This window comes from Galeopterus variegatus, unplaced genomic scaffold (assembly GCF_000696425.1).
Source record: "Galeopterus variegatus unplaced genomic scaffold, G_variegatus-3.0.2 Scaffold2108, whole genome shotgun sequence".
Classification (NCBI taxonomy): Eukaryota; Metazoa; Chordata; class Mammalia; order Dermoptera; family Cynocephalidae; genus Galeopterus; species Galeopterus variegatus.
Window position 1 is genome coordinate 81360 of NW_007728219.1, and position 24926 is coordinate 106285.

Below are 24926 nucleotides of genomic sequence, written 5' to 3' on the forward strand. Positions count from 1 at the left end.
TCCTTTATGGCTAGCTCCAAAATGCCTTTCCCTGCTCCCTCGCTGGACTGTAAGCTCCTTGAAAGCAGCGGTGTGTCTGATTTGTCTTTGTATCTCTCCGCCCATCTTCTGACATACAGCCTGGCACATTTTAAGAGTTCAGTAAATGTCTGTGGAACTGAAGACGAGCACAAAAGTAATTATAGTAACTAATAAACTGAGGAATGTTTTTGTGGAGGATGGAGTCACTGAGTCCAAAACGATCAAATGACAAAGGATGGGCCAAGAAAAAACATGCCATGGCTTGCTCCAATCCCAGAAGAATCTGAGGTTCCCTCCGAAGCACTCTGGGGAAATCTCCACTCATAAACACATGGGCAATAAGATGCAGGCTCTCCCTCTTCTGATTACCAAGAGCATTCCTGGGCAACAGTGCAGCTCGTGATCACTAGCGGGCAGGGGTTTTAACCAGCATTTATTTAATGCTTTATGGTTCACACAGTACTTCCACATACATCATTGCACTCAACCATTTGGTGAACTAGGTAAGTTCCTGATTAGTCTCATCCCCACGCTGTAGATGAGGGGGCAAGGATAAGTTATTTGCTCATAGTTAAATAGTGAGCCACAAAACTAAGGCATAATGCTGGATCCTTTAGATCCACTGTGCCTTTTCCTATGCCACAACCAAACTACACCAATCCTTGAGTAGACAGATGTGAAATACCGCATGCACCCACAGACAGGCAAAGCATAACACACAGAATTGTGGCTGAATTTCCAACTGCAGCTAAGCAATCCGGGCAGGGTCTTCTCAGAAGCTATCATAGCATCTAGTCATGTGAAATGACTCGTTGGCAAAGATGGACCCTCTCCTGTTGAGAGAGATGGGTCCTTCGAGCAGGCCTGCTCCCCATTTCCAGAGTCTTGGGAATCGAAGGTTATGCACTGTTTGGCCACTAACTCCCATAGGGTCTCAGATAAACTTTGTTTTTTTTTTGTCCTTTTTGTGACCAGTAAAGGGATCGCAACCCTTGGCTTGGTGTCACCCACACTGCGCTCAGCCAGTGAGCGAACCGGCCATCCCTATATAGGATCCAAACCCTCAGCCGGAGCACCACAGCACTCCCAGCGCTGCACTCTCCCGAGTGCACCACGGGGTCGGCCCCTCAGATAAACTTTTTAATATAATTTTTGAGTCTACAATACATTCAGAGGGTTTTAAATTTTTGAAATACAAAGTTTTTTTTAAAAAAGCAAAAGACCTCAATACCATCCCAGACCCCTTTCTGCCTTGTTCTTGTCTTCATCTCCCACCACCAATTTCTTGTTCATCCCTCTAGGATTTCTCTACACAAACACAAGTAAACATGAATATATATCCTATTCCCTCCCATCCTCTTTCTACAGAGAATGTAGCACAGTGTCACGAGGTACGGTTTCAGGTGAGTGGACCCTCTCCCTGCACTGCTTTCCAGGAACCGCAAGGCCTCCCCCTCTGCGTCCTTCATGCCAGCGAGCCCAAGGCCAGACAGAGGCCAGGCAATCGATATGCACTTGCTGGAGGGGAGAGACCAAGCTGAATGGAGAATTGATCCCTCGGGATAGTCCAGGGTGTGTAGGCAACTGCATCAGTGGCAAAGCAGTCACCTTCGCTCAAGAGTGTGGCAGGGTCTGAGGAGTTGCGTCCAGGCACCTATTCCTGGGGAGGCACAGAACTAAAGGGTCAGATGTCTCCTGGAGTGGTAATGGCCTCACGCTCAACCACTCCCTTAGTGGCAACACCAGCATCTGTCTTCTGGGTCACCAAAGAAAGAGCATCTTTGCACAGAAGGCTGCAGGGAACTTCGCTGCATTTTTAAAGAAAACAAGAATATTCACAGAGATTTCAAGCCCAAAGAAATGGAAAGAAGGTCCTCTTTAAATTTCCCAGCCTCACACTTCTTTGCAAATCACCCTAAATAGTTGGAGATCATTCTGCCCCATGCGGAGGTGACCTGACTCGCTTCTGAGGAAGGGCTTACAAATGAGCCGGTGGCCACAAGATGGGAGGGACTTACTCAGGACCAGCACTGCTTCCTGTTCGCAGATGGTGCAAAATCACTGATGGGTAAGGGGGCGTGCACACTGCCAAGAAAGTGAACTCATATTTTGGGGAAGTTTTAATTAGCTTCAATTAAAAATTCAGGGCAGCTCTGAGCAAAACAGAAGTAGGTGAATTTCTTTCCTGAGCCTCTGCACAGGCCTTTCCAGGCCCCCCACCCTCTGCAGGCCTGTTACTGAGGGATCTGTACCCCACCTAGTATCTTCCAACTGGCCAGTTCTAGGATTTACACTATTTCTTTTTTGATTGGAAAATAATTAATTGCACATATTTGTGGGGTACAGAGTTGAATATCCATACCTGTGTACAATGTGTGATGATCAAGTCAAGATAATTAGCATTTTCGTCATTACAAAATGCAATCACTCTTTGTGTCCATTAACCAATTTCTTGCTAACCCCTCCTCCTCCCTTCCCACCTCTACTAACCACAGCTCTCTTCTCTACCTCTGAAAGTTGGACACATTATTGTGATGTTTTTTTTTGTTTTTTTTTTTTTTTGTTTTTTTTTAGCTTACACTTACGATTGAGAACATGCAGTATTTCTCTTTCTGTGCCTAGCTGGTTTCACTTAACATAATTTTCTCCAAGCTCATTCATGTAGCTGTGAATGGTAGAATTTCATTGTTTTTTGACTGAGTAGTATTCCATTGTATATATATATATATATATATATATATATATATACACCACATTTTCCTTATCCAGTAATCCCTCGATGGACATTTAGGTTGATTCCATATCTTGGCTATTGTAAACAGAGCTGCGATAAACATGGGAGTGCAGGTATCACTTCAACATGATGATTTCCATTCTTCTTGGTATATACCCAGTAATGGGATTGCTGGATCATATGGCAGTTCTATCTGTAATTGTTTGAGAAACCTCTGTACTGTTTTCCATAATGGCTGTACTAATTTGCAGTCCCACCAAAAGTGTAGAAGAGTTCTCTTTTCCCCACATCCTCATCAGCATGTGTTATTCTCTGACTTTCTGACAATAGCCAGTCTAAGTGGAACGAGATGATATCTCAAAGTGGTTTTGATTTTCATTTCCCTGATGATTAGTGATGTTGAACATTTTTCCATATACTCATTAGCTATTTGTATGTCTTCTTTTGAGAAATGTCTGTTTAGCTCCTTTGCCCATTTTTAAATCAGATTGTTTCTTTTTACTGTTATGTTGTTGGAGTTCCTTGTATATTCTGGATATTAATCCCTTGTCAGATGCATAGTTTGCAAATATTTTCTCCCATTCTGTAAGTTGTCTTCTCATTCTTGATTGTTTCCTTTGCTATGCAGAAGCTTTTTAGTTTGACATAATCCCATTTGTTTATTTTTTCCTTTTGTTGTCTGTGTCTTTGCCCAGTCCTACATCCCAAAGTGTTTCCCTTGTTTTCTTTTAGGATTTTTATAGTTTCATGTCTTAAGTCTTTAATACATTTTGAGTTGATTTTGGTATATGGTGAAATGTATGGATCTAGTTTCATTCTTCTACACATGGATATCGAGTTTTCCCAGCACCATTTGCTGAAGGGGCTGTCCTTTCCCCAATGTATTTGCTTGATGCATAAGTTAAAGATCAGTTGGCTGTAAATACATGGGTTGATTTCCAAGTCCTTTATTCCGTTCCATTGGTCCATGTGTCTTTTTATGCTAGTACCATGCTGTTTTGGTTGCTATAGCTTTGTAGTGTAATTTGAAGTCAGGTAGTGTTATGCCTCCAGCTTTATTCTTTTGCTCAGGATTACTTTGGCTATTTAGGGTCTTTGGTCGTTCCATATGAATTTTAAGATTCCTTTCCTGTTTCTATGAAGAATGTCATTGGTATTTTGATGGGGATTGCATTTCTTTGGGTATGGACATTTTCACAATGTTAATTCTTCTAATCCAAGAGCATGGAATGTCTTCCATCTTTTTGTGTTCTCTTTAATTTCTTTCAGCCGTGACTTGCAGTTCCCGTTGTAGAGATCTTTCACCTCCCTGCTTAAATTTTTCCTACGTATTTTATTCTTTTGGTAGCTATTGTAAATTGGCTTGATTTCTTGATTTTTCTGCTTGTTCATTGTTGGTGTATAAAAATGCTACTGATTTTTTTGTATTGATTTTGTATTCTGCAACTTTACTGAATTCATTTATCAGCTCTAAGAGTTTTTTGGTAGAGTTTATAGGTTTTTCTATATATATAGGATCATGTCATCTGCAAACAGGGACAATTTTTGTCTTTTCCAATTTTGATGCCCTTCCTTTCTTTCTCTTGCCTGATTGCTCAGGCTAGTACTTCCAATACTATGTTAAATAGGAGGGGTAAGAGTGGGCACCTTTGACTTGTTCCTGCTCTTAAGGGAAAAGATTTCAGATTTCCCTCATTCAGGATGATGTCAGCAGTGGGTTTGTTAAATATGACTTTTATTGCGTTGAGATTCTTTCCTTCTACACCTAATTTGTCCAAAGTCTTTTGAAGAAGGGATGTTGAATTTTGACAAATGCTTTTTCTGCATCTATTCAGGTAATTATGGTTTCTATCCTTGATTTTGTTGATGTGGTGTATCACATTTATTGACTTGCATATACTGAATCATCCTTGTAGCCCTGGGATAAATCCCACTTGATCATGGTGCATTATCTTTTCGGTGTGCTGTTGCATTGCTTGCTAATATTTTGTTGAAGATTTTTAAATCTATGTTCATCAAGGATATTGGCCTGTAGTTTTTTTTTGTTGTGTCTTTGTCTGATTTTGGTATCAGGGTGATGCTGGCCTCATAGAATGAATTTGGGAGAATGGCCTCAGTTTCAATTTTTTGGAATAGTTTGAAAAGGATTGGTATTAATTCTTTATATGTTTGGTAGAATTCAGCAGTGAAGACATCTGGTCCTGGGCTTTTTTTTTGTGGTTGGGAGATTACTGCTTACTGCCTCAATCTCTTTGCCTGTTACTGGTCTGTTCGAGTTTCCTATGTCTTCTTGGATCAGCAGGACTCGCACCACTTCTTCCCCACTCTCCCGCCAGACCAGAACAGGGTCCTGCTCGGAAGAAATTAAGCTTAGAAATCAATTTTTTTTATGGAGTTGAGTGGCTTAAATAGATACCCTTTTCTGGGGAAAATGCACACACAAGTGTTCATGCATTGAATTCCTGGATACACAAAAAATGGGCAACAATGTTTGACTCTAGAGAGGGGATTTAGGGGGTTGGGAATGAGAGCAACTCACTTTTTACTGTATACCCTCAGGCACAGTATATATTTTTTTCATGTGCATGTTTATTACTTTTCAAATACATTTAAAAATATAAGCTTTTTAAATAACCCCTTCTAATTTTTAAACACTTTAATCCCAAGGATTTAGAGATGTAGTAGGCTGGTCAGGCCCGGGCAACCCTGCCAGACCCTTTCCAGGTGAAAGCCCCCAACCTTGACACAGACTCAACCCTGCTGTCCCCCCAGTCAGGCCACAAACTGGTCAAAGCCTTAGGCCTGGTGGCCTGACACAAAAAGTGAGCTCCATTAATCATACTGCCTCATCCAGGAGTAAGAACCAAGAACCAGGGCCTCTCTACACAGATATGTGAGTGTCACTATTCCCGTAGTGTTCATTCGTGGGTGCAAGAAACAGATTCCCACTCAGGCTGGCTCAAGTGGGAGTGCAGGTTTGTTTAGTTAGACCTTTCAGTGGTTTGTACTTGGTTCAAATTAGCTTAAACAAAATTAAAAGGTGAGTGGAGGGGTCCTTTAGCTCACAGAACCTAAAATTGCAGGTGTATCTGCCTTCATGCACAGCTGAGCCAAGGAATCCAAAGACATTGCCAGAATTTGGCTGTCCTCCTCTCTGCACCAAGAGAGCTCTCCCCTCATGGTAGTAGCTCCAGGCTTATCCTCTCCACAGCCTTCAGGGAAGAAATTTGCCTGTTTCTTGGTTGCTCTAGCAAAAGGCCAGGGCTTGGACTTAGCAGGCCAACCGGGTCACACAGCATTCCTGAACCAATCACTGTGGCCACAGACACGGGGACAGAGGTAAAGGAGTGGGGTCCACCCATCCAAGCCACCTGACTGACTGAGGTAGTGCTGCAAGAAGGTGGCAAGAGAGGAAAGCACCACAAGCCAGCCCTCCCTCCACAGCCCAACTCCACACACCTTCTCCCTGCAATGTCCTGAGAGCCTCACCAGTTCCCAAATGAAACTTGAGAAACTGAGGATCTAATTGACCCAGCTATTTGCTTGGCAGCAATTCCATACCAGGCCACATGACAGGCCGCTGCCACCTTGAGGACTGGGTGCTCACAGGTCAGGAGCTCTACTTGATCCCATAAGCTGGGACCAGAGCAGGGTTGGAGACAGGGTCTCACAGTACAAACAAGGCTGTGTGGAGCTGCACATCAGGGAAGAGTTATGGGTGGGGCAGTTTCTGTCAGGTTAGGGGAATGGCAGGCCTTCTGAATGACACATTTAAGTACCACCCATGACATGTGGAATGGAAACAACTTTATTGATACCTGAGAAAAAGTGCAGAAGAAACATTCCTACTGACGACTTAGCCTGTCCCCTTTGGCCAGATCATCCAGAGGCCAGACCATATCTCTTTGCCCCTCCCTTAAGCCATGGGTCATTTGGGGCCTCACTGGCCAGCACCCAAAGGCTGGAGAAGTCTGCAGCCAGAGTCTGGAAGCCAGACCCAGAGACCAGGAGTGGGAACATCTGCAGCATGGCTCCTGAGGTCAGGGCTGGGATCAGTATGGAAACCTCATCGGTCGAGGTCCAGAGCCTCCTGGGTCACAGTCCGGAGTCCAATGGAAAACAACTCCTCCCAAGGCTCCCGGATCCAGGCTAGCAGGTCTGTCAGCTGCTCCTGACACACAACACGGAGCGTCCAAAAACTCTCCAGCCGAGACACCTGGCAAACCAAGCAGTTAGCCAGGTGAGACTCATAGGGGGCCTCACCACAGTGGGGACAGGGGAGGTTTCAAGAGAGGACTCACTGCCCCTCCTTGCCTCTTCCCTCCCCTGAGCCCATGTCACTCCCCATAAAAGATCCTGATTCTAAGCTTTGTGAACAGAATCCAACCAAAAATGACTGAAAGCCTCCACGGAGCTTTCACATTTACTATCTTAAGAGTCTCTTTAATCTTCTCTGCTGTATAGAATGTAAGTTCTGGAGTCAATTCCAAGGAAGTGCGTGGGTTCTATTCCTGGCTCTACCACTTGTGACCTAGGCAAGTTGGTTAACATCCCCAGGCCTCAGTTTCCTCATCTGTAAAATAGGACCAGTAATAGTACCTTCTCACATGGTGGGTGTGAAGATCAAATGGCTGGCACACAGCAGGCCCAATCACACAAACAAAGCAGGCAGTGACTCACTAAAGGCCTCCCAGCCAACAAACGGCCAGGCCCCAAGTCCGGGACATTTCCACCGCCTACAGCTGCCTCCCTCTCTAGTGGCTGTTCATCCAAACCTAGTGAGCCCCCAGTTCCTCACGCCCTAATTCTCTCTGGGTTCCCTCCACCATGCCTCCCATCCCTAAGTTCCATCCTGCCCTCAATTCCTAACCCTCCTAGACCCGCTTCCCACACTGCCCACCCCTCCACCCCATCTCTCTCTCTCACACACACACACACATACATGCAAGCACACACACACCTCATCGTAGAAGACCAGCCGCATGTCCTCCGGGGCTGTGCGATAGAGCAGCACCGAGCTCAGGCTGCTGAGTGGCTGCTGCTCCCTTACACACATGGAAGGGCCTGATCCCAATGGAGGGACCTTCTCAGAGGCCTCGCCACATGCTGCTGGAAGAGGGGGCTCTCCCTGGGACCCTGCAGGGTCCTCATCTAACAGGTACAGGGTGGACAAAGTCAGCAACAGGGACACAGGGCAGGTAGAGGGGCCTGGAGGGAAAGAGGCAGGGTGAGGACCACAGTGGAAGACCACAGAGGGGCCTGGATGCCTGGGGACCAGCGTCCCAGTGCTGCTGAGGGAAGAGGCATGAACCACACTCTGAGGTGGGCCACCAAGCAGCCTGAGCCCTGGGGGCCAAGACCTCCTTTTCCCAAACTCCAGGAATCTCTAGCCTCTAAAACCTCTGAGGCCCAAGCCAAAAGGAAGCTGCCCCAGCCCTACCCCTCTGAGAAACAAGGATCCACCCTTGCCTTCTCTAGGGGGACAAGGCGGAGCAGACTCAGACCATCTGCTCCACTTCAGAAAAAGACTGGACCTGAAAGAAAAGGTTTCGGGAGACTGAGGAGCCAGGGTGCCTTGTGACCCCACCCAGAGAGGCAGAGAACACCCAGGCTGTCACTCCAAGAATTGGCCATTGCTACAAGGGCACTATAGAGGTGCTGGGGGCTGGGACGGTGGCCTGGGACAAGATGGGGTACAGAGACGGGAAGGAATGTCACAGCACAGAGGCCTCACCTTCAACCAGGAACACCCGAAGGTAGAAGAACTGCGGAGCCTCCAAGGAAGAGCTTTTTTCCAGCAATGGCCTGGGGGGGAAGTGGCAGACACAGGAAGGGGGTCAGCTAGGGGGTGGAAAAGAAGCACCCGACCAGGTCGGGAGGAGACACGAGGGCCTGCAGGAGGTATGGGTGTGAGGCCAGGCAGCAGGCCCAGGCCTGCTCAGCACAGGACCAAGTCTGTGGCCCTGTGGAAAGGGCCATGGCCTCCTATCAACTCACCAGAGCCGGTGCTGTGGGGTCACCTCTTCCTCCGTGGCACTGACACAGTTCCTCCGGGTGGGGGGCAGAGACTGCAAGACAACTGGACAGAGCCAGCCCGGGACAGGGAGGCCTCAGGAGGCTCTCTCCTCCTCTATCCCAACATCTGCACACCTTCCCCTTCTCCATATTCCTAGATTTCAGAAACTAGGGCCATGTCCTATTGCCTTTCTGTCTCCTGCTGGGAGCCAGACTGGGGAGGCCGCCCTGAGGCCCAGCCCTGCCTTGCCCTCACTCACCCATGAGCTCCTCTAGGAAGGCCCGGCACAGCTTGGTGTCTCGGGGCAGCAGCACGCAGCTGCCCGCCCCAGCTGCCCACTCCAGCTGCAGGCTCTGTCCTGCAAGGCCCAGCTCTATGCCACTCAGGTCCTGCAGGGGGACAGCCAGGGTCAGCTGCAGCCAGCTTGCCGGGGGCCCACTGTGGAGAGAAAGAGGGCAGAGTGATGGCAAAAGTAAGGGTGGAGTGAGGCCCCAACCCTGCCCTGGCCACACCCCAGCTCACTCACCGGATCTCCCCCATCACCTTCAACAGGTAAAGCCTGCAGTCAGATATGACCACGAGGCACAGAGATTCCCCTGTGTGGCCTGCCACTGCTACTGGTGCCTGAGGAGAAGAGGAAGTCGATGAGAAAACAGAAAAGGAACCAGAAAAGAGAACTAGGGAGGCAGGTGCCAGACTGAAAGCTGAGTTACTTGCGAGAGCAGCCTGGGCCTGAGCCCCTCCAATGCTAATCCACCACCACGAGCCCAACAGGCCCTCCATCCCACAGCGCCTCCACGCAGGCCCTTGGCAGTCTCTCAGCTGGTTCCCTGCCTGACATCTCGCCCCTCCAGGCCACGCTCTACACTCGGCTGGACTGTTCTAAAGCACAAAACTGATCGTCACTCCCCCGCTTCCAATCCTTCAGTAGCTCCCAGTTTCCCTGAGGATTACATCCAAACTTGCTGGCAGACACACAAGGCTGCTCCTGAATGGGGCCCAGCCTGCCTCTCAAGCTCCTCTCAGGACACTGGCCCCTCGGCCTGCACCTCCTGGCTGCCCTCATCCAGGCAGGTCCCCCCACCAGCTCCTCCCACTCATGCCTCTGTGCACTGGTTGCCTCCTTTACCAACAACATCCCTTGCCTCCCTACTTAACTCAGCCTCCAAGATAGGCTTAGACTCCACCTCACAGCAGTTCTCCTGAGCTGCTCAGGCTGGATTAGAAGCCCCTTCTAGGACTTCACCTGATTACGGTGCTTTCAAATTGCCTGGTCATCGTCAGCGCCTCCCAGCAGACTATGAGATCCAGGACAAGACCGATTTACTGTAGATCCTGGTGCCTAGCACACAACAGGTGCTCAACAGAGATGAGCCAGTCACACCGTGTATTTATGATGATGACAGGAGGCCCCATTCACTGAGCGCATGTGCTGTGCTGGGCAGCTACCAGACATTACTTCTCATGCCACCACACCGTATGATAGGTATTATTAATGCCATTGTAGAGAGATGACAACTGAGACCCAAATATCAAGGAACATGCCCACGGCCACACAGCAAGTAACTGTGGGAGGTGAAACTGGAAGCCAGAGCTGGTGGTTCTGGGGCACCTGATCTGACTCAATCTGCTGTGATGGAAACAAGTGTGCATCTGGCTGGTTAGGGGCACGGGGCAGTGCCACAGTGGCACAGACCTTGATGCAGCACTGGAACTCCTCCTGGGCATCGGTGAACACCTCGACATCCAGGAAGAGCCGGAGTCGGTGGTCCACGGAGCGGAGGCCACAGTGCTCAGGGGCTGGGGGCAACCATGGGCTGTCAGCCTGTCCCTGGCAGCCCCCGGCTCCATCCCACCTGCCCATCAGTGCCCCTTTCCTCACCAAACCCACCCCTGCCTTGTTTTGTCTATACTCACAGGGACTGAGGTTCCAACTGCTACAGTCATGGTTGATTGGTGCCTGAGGTGGGATGCTGTTGGCCCTGCTGTGGTGGTCACTGTGGCCAGGAGGGTCACAGACAGGCCTCAGGGACTGAGAGGGAGATGGCGATTGCTCTCCCTGTTTCTGCTTCCCATTGGGGGTTCCCCCAGACAGAGACAGGAGAACCACATGGTCACTACCACAGTGTGGACACACAGCAGGAGATTCTGGAGGGAGAGATGGACACAGTCCCCTTGAGCCCCCACACAGCATCATAATCCCCCACCATGTCCATAATGCACCTGCCACTCTCAGACTCCGCGTGGGCCCACACCTCCAGCCTCACATACTACCACCATTCCCCAACCCACCTAACTCCAGCTCCAGGCACAGCTGGTGACTGATCGCTCCCATCCCGGTGAGAGGTAAGCCAACCCATGGCCCCCAACCTCCTCAAAATACACCCCACCTTCTAATTTCAGGCCCTCTCAGATGGGGCATCCTCAACCAGGCCCTGCTCTGGTCCCCTCCCACAGCCTTGGGTAATCAGGTACATCAGTATTCTAACAGCAAAGGCTGAAAGACCAAAATCAACAGATTGGGAAAGGCAGGGAGGACTCTGATGCCAGACTTGGGTCCCATTCCAGGCTTCACCACGTACTGGCTCAACAGTCACGGGCAAGTCATCTAACTCTCTGTGCTTACTTCCTCCCCTGTCAAATGAGGACGGGAAGAGTGTATATCTTACAGGGTTAGCAGGGTGACTTAATGGAAGCAAATCCAGCACACAGGTCAGCAAGGAGGGAAGACACCCTCTGAGCAGCTACAATGTGCTGGGCACGTGCTAGATGCTATCCCAGTACTATCACATTTCACCCCCATCCAAACTCTCCCTGTCCCACTTTGCAAATGAGGAAAGACAAGATCAAATAAGGTACACACCCTGCCCAAGACCATATAGCTGGGGTAACAACGGCAGCTGTAACGTACTCGAGACCTTGGTTTGGGGCCAGGCACTATGCTCGGCACCTTATCATCACATATAAATCTCATAACAGCATCATGGGGTGAGTTCATGCTCTTCTTTGTTCACAAGAGGTTAAGTGAGGCACAAATAAAAGGAGAACGCAGCACAGGGTAGCGTTCATTATAATGCCACCACAGAAGGGACCGCAGAGGCCGCGGAACCCCACAGAACATAGCCAGGGTCCAGAAGGCGCTGCGGGAGGAGGCAGGGGCTGCTTCTGCCACACACATTGTGCAGCTGGGCCTTCCGGGACCTGTAGCCACTTGGGCAGGTTCAGGGTGGGGAACTACACCTTGAATCAAACTCATCTTCATTTTCTGAATAAAATTTAAACCCCTGCTCCAGCTGCTGCCAAGAAGAAAAAAGTGGCTAATAAAAATCATGCTTTTCAACACAGCTGGTATCAAGAATATTTCTTTCTTCTTCAATGTCTTCCTCAAAGACATTGCTTTTGGACTAGTCTACAATGGAAAGATCTTGTTTTAAAGAACAGAATAGGGAGAGATGCCACGAGGCACTATTTGATATCAAGCAGCTTACAAGGTCAGTCAAGGAAGGACAAACCAAGGCAACTCCCAAAGCAGCTCACTCAACAGCCCGGCGCGTGCCAGGGGCAGCACTACCACCCGACACCGCGGAGAGGGCTCGTTAGGTTAGACGTAGTTTCTGAAGTGTTAGTCAGAAAAAAACAAAAAGCCTTCGAAGTTATGAAAAAATAATGAGCTTACGCACAGTTACAGAGGTTGCATTTCCTGACTTTCAGAGGAAAGGAAAAACAGGATACAGTTTCCTCCTTTTTTTTTTCCTTTCTGTAAATGTAGCAGGCGGAGGTTTCATTTTTCCTCCAGGCAGAACAGTTGGTCCCCACTCCTCTAGTCCTTTCTCCCTGGGCTTCTTCCTCCACACTCCCCTGCTCAAAGCCATTTTCCTTGCAGTGGGGGCAGAGAGGTCAAGGGCAGGGCTTGTACCTGGATTTTGGAACAGAGGCCTCCAGCCTTCCTCACTGTCCAGTCCCCACCTGGGCTCCTCTGACTTGAACTCACGACCACAACGCAGACACTGGAATCTGGCCCCTTGTCGGTCCCTGGCTTCCCCAAGCTGACGCCGAGCTGTTGCGGTGACTGGGGTCAACACAGCAAGCAACTCCTGAAAGAGGGCGGGTAGAGAGGCGGCTGTGAGCAGGCAGGCCCCAGATGAACACCTCTTGCAGCCTCCCAACCCCCAGGCCTGGAGCTGCGCCCTCTGGCTCTCCTGATCTCCACCCCCAGCCTCCCGGGCCAGCTCTAGGGCCCATCACCTGGATGGCTGCATGGGCATCAGGCTCCAGCACCAAGTAGCGACGCAGCTGACGCTCAAGGCAAATGTAGGAGAAGCGCAGGACAAGGACTGGGGCCCCAGGGCGCAGATCTGAGCCCTGCGCAGATAGAAGGGGACTGGGTAAAAACCGGCAGTGGGGGGTGGGGGTGTCAGAAGGATTAGTGTTGTACTGAGTAACTCTGGACTCCATTCCGATGCTGTGCTGACATCCAAGCTCTAGCACCAAGTATCTGCTCCTCGGCCCAGCCTCCCCAGCTGCTTTCAAACATGCTTTGTGCCCCAGAAGCTCCCCCCTCAGCTCCAAGCACCAATGAAAGACCATGAAAACACCCAACCTGGTGCCCGGCACATAACGGCCACACCAGCACCCGTTGCAGGGTCCCCCACTTACCTCCGGCACTGGCTCTGTCTGGGTCTGGGTCCCAGGCTCTACCTCAGCTGCCTCCAGACTCTGCAGCTCCAGCCGTTCCAGGGTTCGAGCTGCTTGGAGCTCCACCTCGAACAGGTGGGCAGAAGTGACCCGGAGGAAGCACTCCCTGCCCCGCACACCCGCAGGCCCCTCCAGGGGACACACCAGCATGGGGCGACAGAGCTCCACTGTGGAGAGAGCAAGAGAGGAGCCTGTAGGGAGGGCCTTGCCCAAAAGTGGTCGGCCCCACCCCCTAGTCCATGCTTTCCTTACTCTCCCAGGGGTCTGGCACCACCTGCCCCCACAGCATGCTCACCTTCTACTTCCTTCTGCTCCTGTTCCTCCTCTCCTTCCTCCTCTTTTTCCTGTTTCTCCATCTCTTCTTCTTCCTGTAGTTCTGGCTCCACCCTAACCTCCTCTGACATTTTCTGTGGTGACTTCTCAGGGCCACCAGCTTCCTTCTCTGGGGGCAAAGGGCCGGGGTGGGGAGCCTCTGGGCCCAGGAAGTCCAGAGGAGGGGTGCTCAGGGCAGGAGTCTTGGAGGGAGCCAGAAGGGGGTTCCCACAGGTCTCCAGGTGATTCCTATACTGCAGCCAGTCACAGCCAAACCGCTCCCGGAAGCTGTTCATGAGCTCCAGTTCCCGGTGTTGTTGCACAAACCACCCTGGGCAGGCAGAGGAGCACAGAGCTGTGTGAGCCCACACCTTGCCACATACACCCCAGGCGACCCCAGCCTCTTTCTATGGGTGCTCCTCAGCGCGAGGCAAGGGGGGAGGGTAGCAGATGAGAAGGCTACAGGCCCCCGCCTCAGCAGCACGTCCCGAAGTGTGTTCTAGGGAACAGTGCAGTCACAGTCACATGCAATCCAGAGCTGCGCCCCATATGGTACTTTTGGAGATTCACAATACATGGGAGCATACCTAAGGTCCTGAGATGGCCTGCAGGGCAGACACCTATTTAACTTTATTTAACCTAGCATTTCTCAAACTTATCTGACCACAAAATCATTTTATTATATGACCTGTGACAAAATTAATCTTCCTTGAAAACTTTGGAAAATGCTACCAAGGAGCAGTTTCTTCTTTCCCTAAACTAAAAGGAAAGAGGAAAGACTAAGAAACCCTCCACAATGCTCCACCCCACCAAAAATAACATTTCTCCTACCAGACCTTCACAGTAACTTAACGCTTAGAAAGAGCTGGACCGGGGTGAGAGGCGTGAGCGGGGTGGGGCTGACTCACCCACAGGGGAGGGGTCCAGAGTTCGGGGCTCTGGGTCTGTATCACTGGGCTCAGAGATGCTCGCCTGCCTCACACGGACTCGGCTCTGAGATTGGGCAGATGGACAAAGTTCTATGAAAGCCAGGGCCTCCTACCTTGCCATCCATGGCCATCCATCTGACCTACCAAAACACCCAGCTACAAGTAAAGATAAGGCCTTCCTGTTCCCAGCCCATTGGCAACTCAGACTCCTGTAAAGAGACTCAACCCCAGGTACAAGGGGGCAAGGACACAGCTTACCTTAACCTTATGAAGTGGGCGCTGGGCCACCATGCCCCCTGAGGAGAGGCTGTCACTCAGGTCAAGGCCACCTGAGGTTTCAGTGGCACTCCCCACTGGCCAGGACAGAGGTGGGGCTATGGGGCCAAACCCCAAGGATGAGGGGCTCTGGAGAGTGACAACAGGAAGGAGAAAGAGATGGGAGCCAGTGGAGTACCTCTGCCCTGACCAAGCTAGCCAAGAGATGGGACCCTACCTTCCACCAGCCAGGAAGACCCTTTAACCAGCCACCCATCTCCCTTGCCAGCGCCTTCCCTTCATGGCTTCTCCCATCAGTCCTTGTTTTCCCACTCCCCCTGATGACACTGACCTGAAAATCCTTTGGTGACAAGACCTCACCATCAAGAAGGAACTGAGCAAATACAAAAGGGGAGAGGAGAGTGTTGGTGTTGGAGCCCATTCCTGGTGAGTGCCAGGAGTAACCACATGGTAAGCAGGGGGTCCGGGTCCTTGTCCCCTCACTCAGGGAGGGCAAGAGGGTGCAAGAGTCACGGAGGACTGGAGAGGGGAAGCAAAGTGGGCACAGGACCATCACTCACGCCAGAAGCAGCATCCTTGGCCTGGGGTGACAAGTACTGGGCAGTGGCAGCTCGGTGTGCAGGGTGGAACCACAAAGGGTTCCCCTCCAGGTAGAGCTGAGGGGCAGGAAGAGGAGAATGAGTAGGGCCTGGGGGCCCTCCCTGTGTAGAGGAGGTGCTGCCCAAATCAGCACAGGAGAGCAGGCACAAAGGCGGCTCCTAGGCCCTCGAAGCAGCCACGTCTCACCTTGCGGAGCTCGGCCAGCAGCCACAGTGGCGACAGTTCCTTGTGTCCTTCCAGCAGGTTGTACGCCACATCCAGGTGCCGCAGGTTCCTCAGATGCTCCAGGCCTGGGGTGAAGGTGAGAAGGCAGGAAAGGCATGAAGGTGAGTGTGTGGGTAAGTGTGCAGGTGAGTGCACAGGTGCTGGGGGCAGGTGCAGCAGAAAGACAAAGCACAGTACCTCAGCCCCATGGGTAAGCCCTCGTGAGGCTCTGGGTACACCTGGTCCCCAGGCCACCTCAAGCCTGACATTCCCCTTTTCCCCTCCACATATGCCCACCATGCTCCGCCACTTACCATGAAGGCTCTGAAGCTCATTGCCTCTCAGTATCAGGGTCCCCAGAGCAGCCCCTGAGGGTCCCATTCTGGGCACCAAGTGCAGGCGATTATAGGAGATGTCCAGATGGTATAGCTCAGACAAATCCTGGCAGGGGGGTAGGGGACAAGAAAGAGTGTCTCCTTGACCAAACTCTGGTCAGAAACCTCTGAGCCCTCTTCTCGACTAGGCCTCAACCTTAGCCTATAAAAACTGCAGACTCTCAGCACAAATGATTTCATCTACCCCCATCCCACATTTGAAGATCTGAACAAACACTGGCATAGTTTCTAACATCTCAAGGCCACATCACTAGAATGGCGACTCCAGCCCCCTTATGTTCCTGCCTGAGAAAATTCAAGGCTGCCAAAAGGACTTACTGTTTGTTCCAGTCAACACCTGAAAAAAGGGCCCCTGACTCCCAGTCCTTATGGGAGGGTAGGGTCCTAACTCCAGTAAGTGCCAGTTAGTTGGTAAACCTAGATGGGTTTCACGTGGGCCAGTCCCCCTCCTGCTTTTTGTAAGTTTCCACTTGCTTGACTCTGCTCAAGTCCCCACCATTCCCCCTCCTTAACTACCACATTCTCCCTTTAAAATACCCAGCCACCTCTGTGCAAAAGTGGAGTTCCGTTCATGCTGGACCTTCTTCCCTATTGCAATAGTTTGTGACTGATTAAAATCTGTCCTTACAACATGAATTAGTTGTTTATCTTTGACAGGGCGATGGGAGGACATGGGAGAAAGGTTCTTCATCATCATCACAAAAGCTACCACTTTCTCAGCAAGGCACTGGGCTAAGTAACATTGGGTACCCTTCACAATCATTTAAATACTACAAAAGCAGGTACTCCCATGATTTCTACTTTACAGGTAAAGAAGCCAAGAGGTGAACTAATCTGCCCCAAGTCACACAGGCATTAGAAATTGAGACATGAACTCTGGTCTGCCTTATGCTGGAGCCTCAGCCCCCAAACAGTCCCCTACCTCCCAGGATGTGGCTCCACCCAGGTGGCAAGAGCAAGGTGGGAGTAAAAGCAGGTCCAGGAGAGAGGGAAAGAGCAGAGCAATCAAAGGGCCAAGGTGCGCTGGCCTGCCAGGCTGCTCACACTCACCATTAGGAAGCCCTGGCAGTCCTGGACTTGATTGTGGCTCAGGTTCAAGAAGCGCAGAGCTGATAAGAGACGCTGAGGGGGATGGGAAGAGGAAGCAGAGAATCGATCTTCGCTACAAGAACACCCCATCAGCCAGCTGATCCTACTCCCTAAAGGCCATCCCTGGCCTTTCCCCAAACCTCCTTCCCTCTGGGGTACTCACCAGGGAGCTGTCTAAAGTGGTCAGTGCATTGTGGCTGAAGTTGGCAGAAAGCAGAGCCAGCCAGGGGAGGGCAGAGCAGTGGTCACCGCCGCAGGCTGAGAGGAGCTCCTGAGCGAGCGGACGGTGCTTCATTACTCCACTCTCACCCTCCTCCCCAGGCCAAGCCAAGCTCTACCATCCAATCATTCATTCATTCTTTTTACACTGGGCCCCCTGTGGAGATGCAGACTTAATAAAAGCCAGATCCCTGTCCCCAAGGAGCTCACTGTGGGGAGAGTGGGGAGGCAGACACCAGAATATTTAACACAATATGCTAAGCGCGGTTATAAATATACAGACAGGTACAGGGTGCTGGGGGAGCACAGGCGAGGGAACAAGGACACTGTCTAGAGGGAGGCAGGAGTCAGGGAAGGCTGCAGAGAAGAGAGAACACCAGAGCTTGGTCGTCTATGACTCCCGGGACAGGGTATCCTGGCCTACTCCTCACTCTCCTTACTTCTAATGCCTGGATGCTCTTGCTGCAAATCAGGGTCTCCAGCTGGGAATAGATGCCACGGAGGCCATGCAGGCAGTGGAGGGGGACACTTCGGAGCTGGGGCAAGGCAAGGAAGAGAGGAAGGATGGCAGAACTTCAGAGAAGACAAAGACTTCGTCCTCACCTCCCCTGGTGGGGAGGAGGGAGAAGACAACAAAGCCCAGCTATGATTCAGGGAAGCACTAAACGGAAAAGAGTGGATATCACATCGCTGCAGAGCAATGAGTACACTCAGGACTAGTCTCCCCACCAAAAGAGGCCTCCTCTCTTTCTCCTCCCCAAGTGGCTACCTCAAATCTGGTTTTGCACATCAACATCCTCCAATGCCCCCATACCTCCAGCTGCCGAAGGGACTTGAAGGGAAAAATCTTGATGGGTCCTGGGAAGCCAAGACCAGGGACATGGACCAGCTAAAAGAAAAACACTCAGTTTACTGGGGCTCAGCAGATCTCCCTTTCCTCAGCATCCCTTCCTTAGCACACCACCTGTACCTCAGACATCACTTGAATCTTGGCCCTGCAGACTTCTTCCAGTCCTACCCCACCCCCAGCTTCCACCATTCTTATAGGCTCCTTGCACATCCTACCCTAGCCCCACACCCAAAACCTTGAGTGAAAGTGTTTTCTGCAGCACATCGAAGAGGAATTGAAGCTGGAGAATGATAGAGGAGTCAGCAGGATGGGAGGGCAGAGCCACAAAGCCCGTCTGGCCAGGGCCCCATGGCCCCAGGTGCAGCTCAAATACACGGTTCAGCTGCTGCAGTGTGGTAGTCAGCAGGCTCAGTGTGCTACCACCAGACAGGACTGTGTCCCCTGCAGGGAGAGGAGCAGATAGGAAGGAAGACACAATGAAAGGGTCTTTTCCTTTACTCTAAGACTTTGTGACCCCAAAATACACCCATTCCAATCCATACTGTAGATCTTTCATTACAGGACCAAACTTTCTATTTCCTCCCCAGCTCAAAAGCCTTCAATGGCTCCCCCGATCTTCAAAAAGAGTCCTACCTCTTCAGCTTGATATATGAGACTACCTGGCTACATGTATACAACTAACTCTTCCAAATTTTCTTTCACTTTCACTTTTTTTTTTTTTGGCAGCGGGCCAGTAGGGGGATCTAAACCCTTGACCTTTGTGTTATAACAGTGCACTCTAACCAAATGAGCTAACCAGCCAGCCCCCGAAATTTTCTTTCACCTTCTGCTCAAAAGAGCCTGATCTACTCACAGTACCAGAAATACAGTCAGCTTGGTTCACAGCTCTTTCATTTTCTTATACAACTCGTTCTGCTGCCCGCTCAATACCAACCTCCTCCAGAAAAGCCTTCTCAATAAGTAATACTGCTGAACTTTCGCACTGCAATTGCTCATTTTTACATATAAGTTGGTTGGATGTTTTATTTTTATTTCTCTTTCTAATTGAAAAACAATATGCACATTTATAGAAACTTCCAAACAATACCAAAAGGCATGTCATAGAAAGAATAATCATTCGTTATAGCACTAAGATATTGCTACTTATTGCCCTCTATGTTAAAACTCTCTCTCTAATGAGACTGTCATCCCTGCGTGCATCTTTTGGTCACCTTGATATTCATCACTGCACCTAAAAGAATGCAACTACAAGCCAGGCATGGAGGAATTTTTTTAACCTTTTTTTAATAAATAAGGATAGAGTCAAAGGATGTTGCAAAAATAGTACAGAGAGGTCTCTTGTACCCTTCACTCAGTTCCACCAATAGTTACATTTTGTATAACTACAGTACAATATCAAAATAAGGAAACTGATACTGGTACAATGTGTGTATATAGTTCTGTGTGGCTTATGTAAATTCCTGCAAACACTGCCACAATCAAGATACAAAATTATTTCATCATGCAAAGATTTCCCTCCTGCAACCTCTTTATAGTCACATTCACACACCCCACCAACCCTAACCCCTGGAGCCATATCAGATTTTTGCTGAATAAATTAACAAATCCTACAACAACCCATGAAGGATTTTCCGTGTATTAGACGCTGAGGATAGACACAGACATGGTTCAAGGACTCTTCTCACCCTGAAAGAGCCTCACAGTCTAGAAGAGGAGATAAGATGTGTGCATAGTTATTAATACAAGCCAGAAAATAAAACTGCCATACAGAGGGATTCCACAGATACCATCAAAGGGAGTGCAGAGTGATGGAAGGCAGTTAACATTAACTGGGTAACACGTGCCAGACTGTGTTACCTCATTTAAACCTCATCAGAATCTCTCAAAGAGAAGCACTATTAACCCTGTCTTACAAACATAAAAATTGAGGCTTAAATAAATTAAGAATCTTGACTGAGATCACATAGCTTGTAGGAAGTTGCTACTTCTGTCTGATCTTAAAGCCGAGGTTTGTTCTACCACAACTATAATGCCAACCACATATTGAACAATACTGTAGCTCCACTATGCCCAGGTACTGAGGGAAGTGATTAAAATAACAATAGCTACCAATTTTGAGCACTTACTATACATGCAAACACTGTACTAAGTACTTTATGTGAATTAAAGTTAATCCCCACAACGACCTTAGAGTTAAGTACAGTCATTATGCCATTCTGTTTGTGAGGAAAACAGGCTAAGAAAACGTAAATAATTTGGCCAAGTTTGAAAGAGGATTGAGATTCTAACCCAGGTGGGTCTTACTCCAAGTCTAGTGCTTTTAACTATGCTATACCCAGTGCCTTGCTATACAATGATGATTATGACCAGTCCCTGGTCTCAAGTTCGGTCTTGAAAGATAGCTAGGGTTTAGAATGTCAAAGGCAAAGGGAGCATTACCGAACAAACCCCGGAGGAGTAAAGAAATGAACTCTGACACCTCGTGACCCCACAGTCGTAACCCCGTGACTCTTAGTGCATGTCTCTGGAATGCAGCACCCCCAACTCGCCCTAGTACCAGCTCAACCGGAAGTCCACTCACCGGACTCCCGCAGCAGCCAGGCGAGCTTCCACACCAGCGAGTCCCGCGGAGCGGTCGTCATGGCCACGGGACGCTGGGGGGTGGAGCCTAGGAAAAGAGGAAGCGGAAGAGCCTCAGGTGGCCCGAAGTACCACAAGCCTAGGGCGTCCGAGCAACCGAGGCGTCTCCTCAATAAAGAGGAGAGAAAAAGAGTGTCCTCCCGGGTGGCCTTTCGAGGAACATAAGGCCCGGTCAGCTAGATTGACCCTCCCGTCTGGCCCTCCTACCAGCTCTGCAGTCCTGCGCCTATCGGTGATGAACCGGAAGTCCTGCCCCGGAAGAAAGGCGAGCCGCGGGACGACCGGAAGGCACGCCTCCGCTGCCGGAAGCCATGCCCGAAGTAGTACAAACTCGCCGGAGGGGGCGGGGCGTGCTGGCTCGGGCGGGGCGGTCTGGGTTCGGTCCCCGAGTTGGGCCTCATCACACCACGCTCTACACCGCTTGGGACTCCCGCTGGGCTCGCAGCGGCCTCTCAGGGCCAGTGAGGAAAACCTGAGTCGTTGTTTGCAGACTTGGCAAGGAGGCCAAGTTTGAAGAAATGGAATTTTCTATCAGTGAGAAAAAAACTCGTCCAAAGCGAACTCTCGTTTTGTAATTAGAGAGTGTGACCCCCATAGGAAGGAGTTTTCCAGTATCTGTGAAAGAGCTGGGGCAGGTGGGGTGACACCTCTGGGGTCTCTTCGTCGCCTTTTCCAAACTCGTTGATCTTTTTTCCTTCAGCGATACCTGTTTCTCACGTTAGGCGCTGATGACGCTGCACGTGAATCTAATTCTTTGGTTTTACTATGTTTTGTCTCAGCACCCGAATGAGAAGTTGTTATCCCGGATTTTAAAACGAGAAAGCAGGTTCACAGAGGCTAGGTTACTTGTGAAGGTCGTTCAATTAGTAACCCATCGCGCCAAGACTGCCAAAGTTTCTTGGTTCCAATTTCCCACTGTAGCTTTCACCAGGCTCCTTGTCAAATGCTGACGTCAACTACTGAACTAGATTAAGTAGAGAAAAATGGCTTTTAACAAGTTCTGGTTTTCACAGAGGGTTTCTTTTATGAAGTGCCCCTTTTCTACAGAGAATTAAAATGAATCGTAAGCCAGTTGAGAGTAGGAATAGGGTCATAGTCGTCTTTATCCCAAGTTGTCAAATTTGAAGGATCTTATTTTCTAAAGACAAAATATTTGAAATGACAATGTATGCTCCTAAACACACAATTTAGTGTTCATGGCATGCAATGTGTGATCTGAACCAAAAACCTGAAAGGTGGGTAAGTGAAATAAGTGGAAGTACATTGGGAACCAGTATTGGGGCTCAGAAATGATACCTAAGGTGTGGTGCTTTGGTATGCTGAGTACTATGAGCTAAAGGAGATTGGAAGCCCTCAGAAGCAGCCACACAAGCAGAGCCTCTTTCTGGCCTTCTCCTGCCCTCCCCTCTCATACCCCTCTTACAAACCAAAATTCTTCTTCCCCAAGGCAGGTCACAGAAACTAGAAACCCCTCCCGCAAAGCCAGCCATAAAACCTAGAAATATTACTCTGACTTTCTGCCACCTTTCTGTGTGAGAGCTGGCCGTAAAGAAACTCTCTGACCTCCCTTGTCTGATAGTAGATCATAAGACCCCCAAGCCAGAAGGGGTCCCGCCCAATACCTGGAAGGAAGGAATGCCACACAGACAAACCGAGAATTTGAGCAGACAGCCTTTGCTGGATTTCCTCCCTCAGTCTGTTACTATTAGATGATACCCTTTTTGTCCAATCACGTTTCTACACAGCTGTCCATTCTTCATAGAACCTAAGCATGAAAGTAGACATTTTGTCCTGGGCTTCTGGATCTTAATTCCTAAAGGTTCACATAAAACTTGGATTAAATAAATTTGTTATACTTTTCTCTTGTTAGCCTATCTTTTGTTATATAGGAGTGTCCACCATGATCCTCATGATGTAGAGGGAAAGTATTACACCTTTTCTGCCTCTACAACAGCAAAGCAGTATACACACATAAAGACAGAGTAGGGGCTCACTATATTGTTGTTGAATTATTAATCCCATAACCTGATGATTATTAGTCTCTGTTTATCAATCACCTGGAACCAGAAAGTGCAGGCTCAATCATACTGTAACTGCCAACTCTACCCTTTTAGGCAAGAAACAGATTCTTTTGAAGTTCCCAACATTGCAGTGCCTGAAATCTGTTTCAGCAGTGCCTCCCCAGCCCACAGTTACTTTCTGAGAATTGTTCCATTCATATGGGTAGCCCCTGTAGCCATGTTTGTTCTGCATCCCCTTGTTTCCCAGAAATGTGAAAGTGGGAAAAAGGCAGAACCAAAGAAAGCTGGACTACAGGGCAAGAGAAAAACCAATTTACTAAGAGAAGCAGCAACAGGAGACTAAGTAGTTCTTATTTCCATTCCCCTTGTGAGGCCCACTCCTCTTTCTGCCCTGCCTGCAGGGGAAGCCTTGGCAGCCTTCCAAAGAATTCTCTGCCTGTTTTTTTTCAGCCTAAGTTAGTTCGAGTATATTTCTGTAAATTGCTACAATAAGAACTTTGACAAAGACAAAACCTTTTTTAAAAAATTAAAGTCTAAAAAAAAATTTCATTCACCATAGCAGCCAGAGTATATATATATATATATATATATATATGAGGGTACTTCAAAAAGTTTGAGGAAAAATAGAATTAAAAGATAATACGAATGTTTCCATGAACTTTTTGGAGTACTCTTGTACTATATATATATATACACACACACACAAGGGATCTTTTAAAAGTTTATGGAAAATGCATATTATGAAAAAACTATGCATGGATTTCAAAAAACATTTTGCACCAAAATAAACTCATACTAACTTGTAACATATCTGAACAGGATCTAGTTTGAGGCACTAAGAAGCATAAGACATCAGTTTGAAAAGAGCCTTTATAGAGCAACATGAATTCTGCTAAAATTGAAGCAAGAATAAACATCAAATTTATGGTGAAGCTTGGGTGGAAGAATGGTGAAATCATAGACGCTTTATGAAAAGTTTATGGGGACAGGGCCCCAAAGAAATCAGCATTTACAAATGGATACCTTTTTTTAAGAAGAGATGAGACAATGTTGAAGATGAAACTTGCAGCCACAGACCATTCCTACCAATTTGTGAGGAAAAAATTAGTCTGTTTGTGCACTAATTTAAGAGGACCAATGATTAACACTAGAAATGATAGCCAACACTATAGGCATCTCAGTTGGTTCAGCTTACACAATTCTGACCAAAAAATTGCAATTGAGCTAATTTTCTGCTCAGTGGGTGTCAAAACTGTTACGCCCAGATCAGCTGCAGACAAGAGCAGAGCTTTCAGTGGAAATTATCAACTAGAAAGATTAAGAGCCTGAAGCATTTCAATGAAGAATTGTAACAGGATATGACACATGGCTGGCTTTATCAGTATGATCCTGAAGACAAAGCACAATCAAAGCCATGGCTACCAAGAGGTGGAAGTGGTCCAGCCAAAGCAAAAGTGGACCTGTCAAGAGCAAAGGTCATAGCAACAGTTTTTTGGGATGCTCAAGGCACTTTGCTTGTTGACTTTCTGGAAGGCCAAAGAATGTTAACATCTGCTTATTAGGAGAGTGTTTGAAAATAGCCAAAGCTTTAGCAGAAAAACACCCAGGAAAGCTCCACCAGGGAGTCCTTCTCCAGCACGACAATGCTCCTTCTCATTCCTGTCATCAAATAAGAGCAATTTTGCGAGAGTTTCTATGGGAAATCATTAGGCATCCACCTTCCAGTCCTGATCTGTCTCCTTCTGACTTCTTTTTGTTTCCTAATCTTAAAAAATCTTTAAAGGGCACCCATTTTTCTTCAGTTAATAATGTAAAAAAGACTGCATTGACATGGTTAAATTCCCAAGACTCTCAAAGTGGACTAAATGGACACTTACAAAAGGGTCTTGAACTTGGTGAAGATTTTGTTGAGAAATAAAGTATGT

The 24926-nt window shown here is 48.8% G+C and overlaps 1 protein-coding gene across 1 annotated transcript; it reads right to left on the reverse strand.

Moving 5' to 3' along the window:
• Positions 1–6542: 6542 nt before the first annotated feature.
• On the reverse strand, positions 6543–21003 carry STK11IP (serine/threonine kinase 11 interacting protein). The gene is made up of 24 exons (XM_008580476.1): positions 20922–21003; positions 18576–18781; positions 18305–18379; positions 17931–18026; positions 17435–17542; positions 17233–17304; positions 16102–16228; positions 15770–15873; positions 15544–15639; positions 15315–15356; positions 14966–15112; positions 14687–14771; positions 13762–14109; positions 13428–13633; positions 13017–13133; positions 12688–12865; positions 10689–10919; positions 10468–10571; positions 9298–9395; positions 9031–9209; positions 8753–8834; positions 8490–8560; positions 7716–7963; positions 6543–6971 (listed from the first exon to the last, which is right to left on the reverse strand). The coding sequence occupies exons 1-24, from the start codon at positions 20980–20982 to the stop codon at positions 6822–6824; spliced, it is 3231 nt and encodes a 1076-aa protein (XP_008578698.1). The 5' UTR covers positions 20983–21003; the 3' UTR covers positions 6543–6821.
• Positions 21004–24926: the final 3923 nt, after the last annotated feature.